This window comes from Pinus tabuliformis, chromosome 3_2 (assembly GCF_031772625.1).
Source record: "Pinus tabuliformis cultivar Carrire ecotype Pingquan chromosome 3_2, CPIR1, whole genome shotgun sequence".
Lineage (NCBI taxonomy): Eukaryota > Viridiplantae > Streptophyta > Pinopsida > Pinales > Pinaceae > Pinus > Pinus tabuliformis.
In genome coordinates, this window is record NC_142302.1 from 129701996 (window position 1) to 129704189 (window position 2194).

Consider the following 2194-nt stretch of genomic DNA (forward strand, 5'->3'; position numbering starts at 1 on the left):
CAGTGTCTTCAGTCTCTTTCAGTTGCTGGGCTGTTTTCCTGTATCAGTCTCTTCAATCTCTTTCAGTTGTATCAGTCTCTTTCAGTTGGGTGTTCCGGTTGTTCAGCCCTGCCTCCCCAGTTTTATGTTTATGGTGGGTGTTCCGGTTGTTCAGTCCTGCCTCCCCAGTTTTATGGTTATGGTTTCATTTCGCTGATCCAGAATGGTTATGGTGGGTGTTCCGGTTGTTCAGTCCTGCCTCTCCAGTTTTATGGTTATGGTTTCATTTTGCTGATCCAAAACTCTTTACTGTGCTGATCCAGAACTCTTTACTCGATCATATATTTTTGTATCAGTCCCTTCAGTGTTCTGTGCTGATCCAGAACTCTTTACTCGATGATATGTTTTTGTATCAGTCTCTTTCAGTTGCTGGGTGTTCCGGTTGTTCAGCCCTGCCTCAGAACTCTTTACTCGATCATATGTGTTTTTGTTTTTTGTGCTGGGTGTTCCGGTTGTTCAGCCCTGCCTCCAGAACTCTTTACTCGATCATATGTGTTTTTGTTTTTTTGTTCTTCATCATGTATATGGGACTTTTTATATAAAATTCATCATGGGACTTTTTATAATGGGACTTTTTATATAAGATAGGTATATGGGACTTTTTATATATCTTATGTGTTTTTGTTTTTTTGTTCTTCATCATGTATATGGGACTTTTTATATAAAATTCATCATGGGACTTTTTATAATGGGACTTTTTATATAAGATATGTATATGGGACTTTTTATATATCTTATATAATTATATGGGACTTTTTCTATATCTTATATAATTATATGGGAATTTTTATATATCTTATATAAATACATTTTTATATATCTTATATAAATACATGGCGTTTTTTCTCCCTGAAAACTATGTACATGCAAACTTACTTTTTCATTAAATGAAAGTGAGTTTTTTTTTTCGCAAGGTATGATAATTCTTATTAGCTATACAGATAGCCATAATACAACAAAATTTTGAAATGGTGCTGTAGAATTAGGAAACTCCATACATAAGTTAATCACAAGAGTTACCAAATACATATATTAGTTATTCACAACACGACTCTACGTATGTGGCGGGAAGGGAATGACGGATCAACTAACAGCAGCTTGATCTGGATCTAATAACAACACCACACCAAATCAGGTAAAAGAAAACATTATTTTAGTTGCAGGAATAATAAGAAACAGAGCTAGAAGAGGTGGTGATTTTTTTTGCCCTCTGCTTCTTTTTCTTCTTTTTTGGAATCCTTCTTCTCGTGATTTTCGTGTAAGACGTAACCCCCTCCTGTCAGCGCACCGGTTGCAGCAACCTCCGACATGATCTTGTGCCTGTGGGCCTGCTCTGGATGCTCCTTCGCTGCGTGCTTCTCGTGCTGCACATGACAAACAACAACAATTTATCAGATCTCACTACACTTTTCTATTGATAGAACATAACATGATATATTATTCTACATAATAAAAAGACAGATGTTGAGTAGATAGTTACCAATGCAAAGGCTCCGGTGCCCACAGCTCCCAGTCCACCCAATTGCTCCATATGTTTGTGCTGCTGCTGCCCCTTTTTTGCCTTCTCATACTTATCAACATTCCCAGCATTCCCAGTAGCATACTTATCAGTATTCCCAGCATTCCCAGTAGCATTCCCAGCAGCATACACATCTGTGCTCTCATCTTCCTTGTGGTGGAAGGGATTGTGGTGTTGTTTTTCCTGAGACATCTTCTTTAAAACACACACTACACTGACCCTTACAATTCTTCAAAAAAATTACAGAAATGGCTTGACAGAACCGAAACCAGATGAGATGAGATGAGATGTGAGAAATAAGAAACATAGTGAGTGTTTATGTAGCCAGCGTTGGATGTGAAGCACAAGATTAACAGCGTGGAAACCGCGCCCCGGCGTGAAGTTGACGGTGACAAGACCAGGCGGTGCCTCCCATCCATCTATTTTTCAAAAAGGAAATGAAGGGAGGAAAATGAGGGATGACAGTGACACCTATAAATATCCAGAGCGTAGCCTGGGTCGGTTTGTGTGAGAGAGGAGGACAGGTTAACAAGTGGCCTTCCTGTCTGGATATGTTTTGTTAGTCTTCATGTCACGGTGCCGTTCAAATCCAAATCCACGGATTATCTACAACAGCATTGATTATTGCTTTGAAAA

General features: G+C 38.8%; 1 protein-coding gene across 1 annotated transcript; it reads right to left on the minus strand.

Moving 5' to 3' along the window:
- Positions 1 to 962: 962 nt before the first annotated feature.
- On the minus strand, positions 963 to 1972 carry LOC149180159 (abscisic stress-ripening protein 3-like). The gene is made up of 2 exons (XM_089415930.1): positions 1520 to 1972; positions 963 to 1403 (listed from the first exon to the last, which is right to left on the minus strand). The coding sequence occupies exons 1-2, from the start codon at positions 1748 to 1750 to the stop codon at positions 1221 to 1223; spliced, it is 414 nt and encodes a 137-aa protein (XP_089272056.1). The 5' UTR covers positions 1751 to 1972; the 3' UTR covers positions 963 to 1220.
- Between the last annotated feature and the right edge of the window lie 222 nt (positions 1973 to 2194).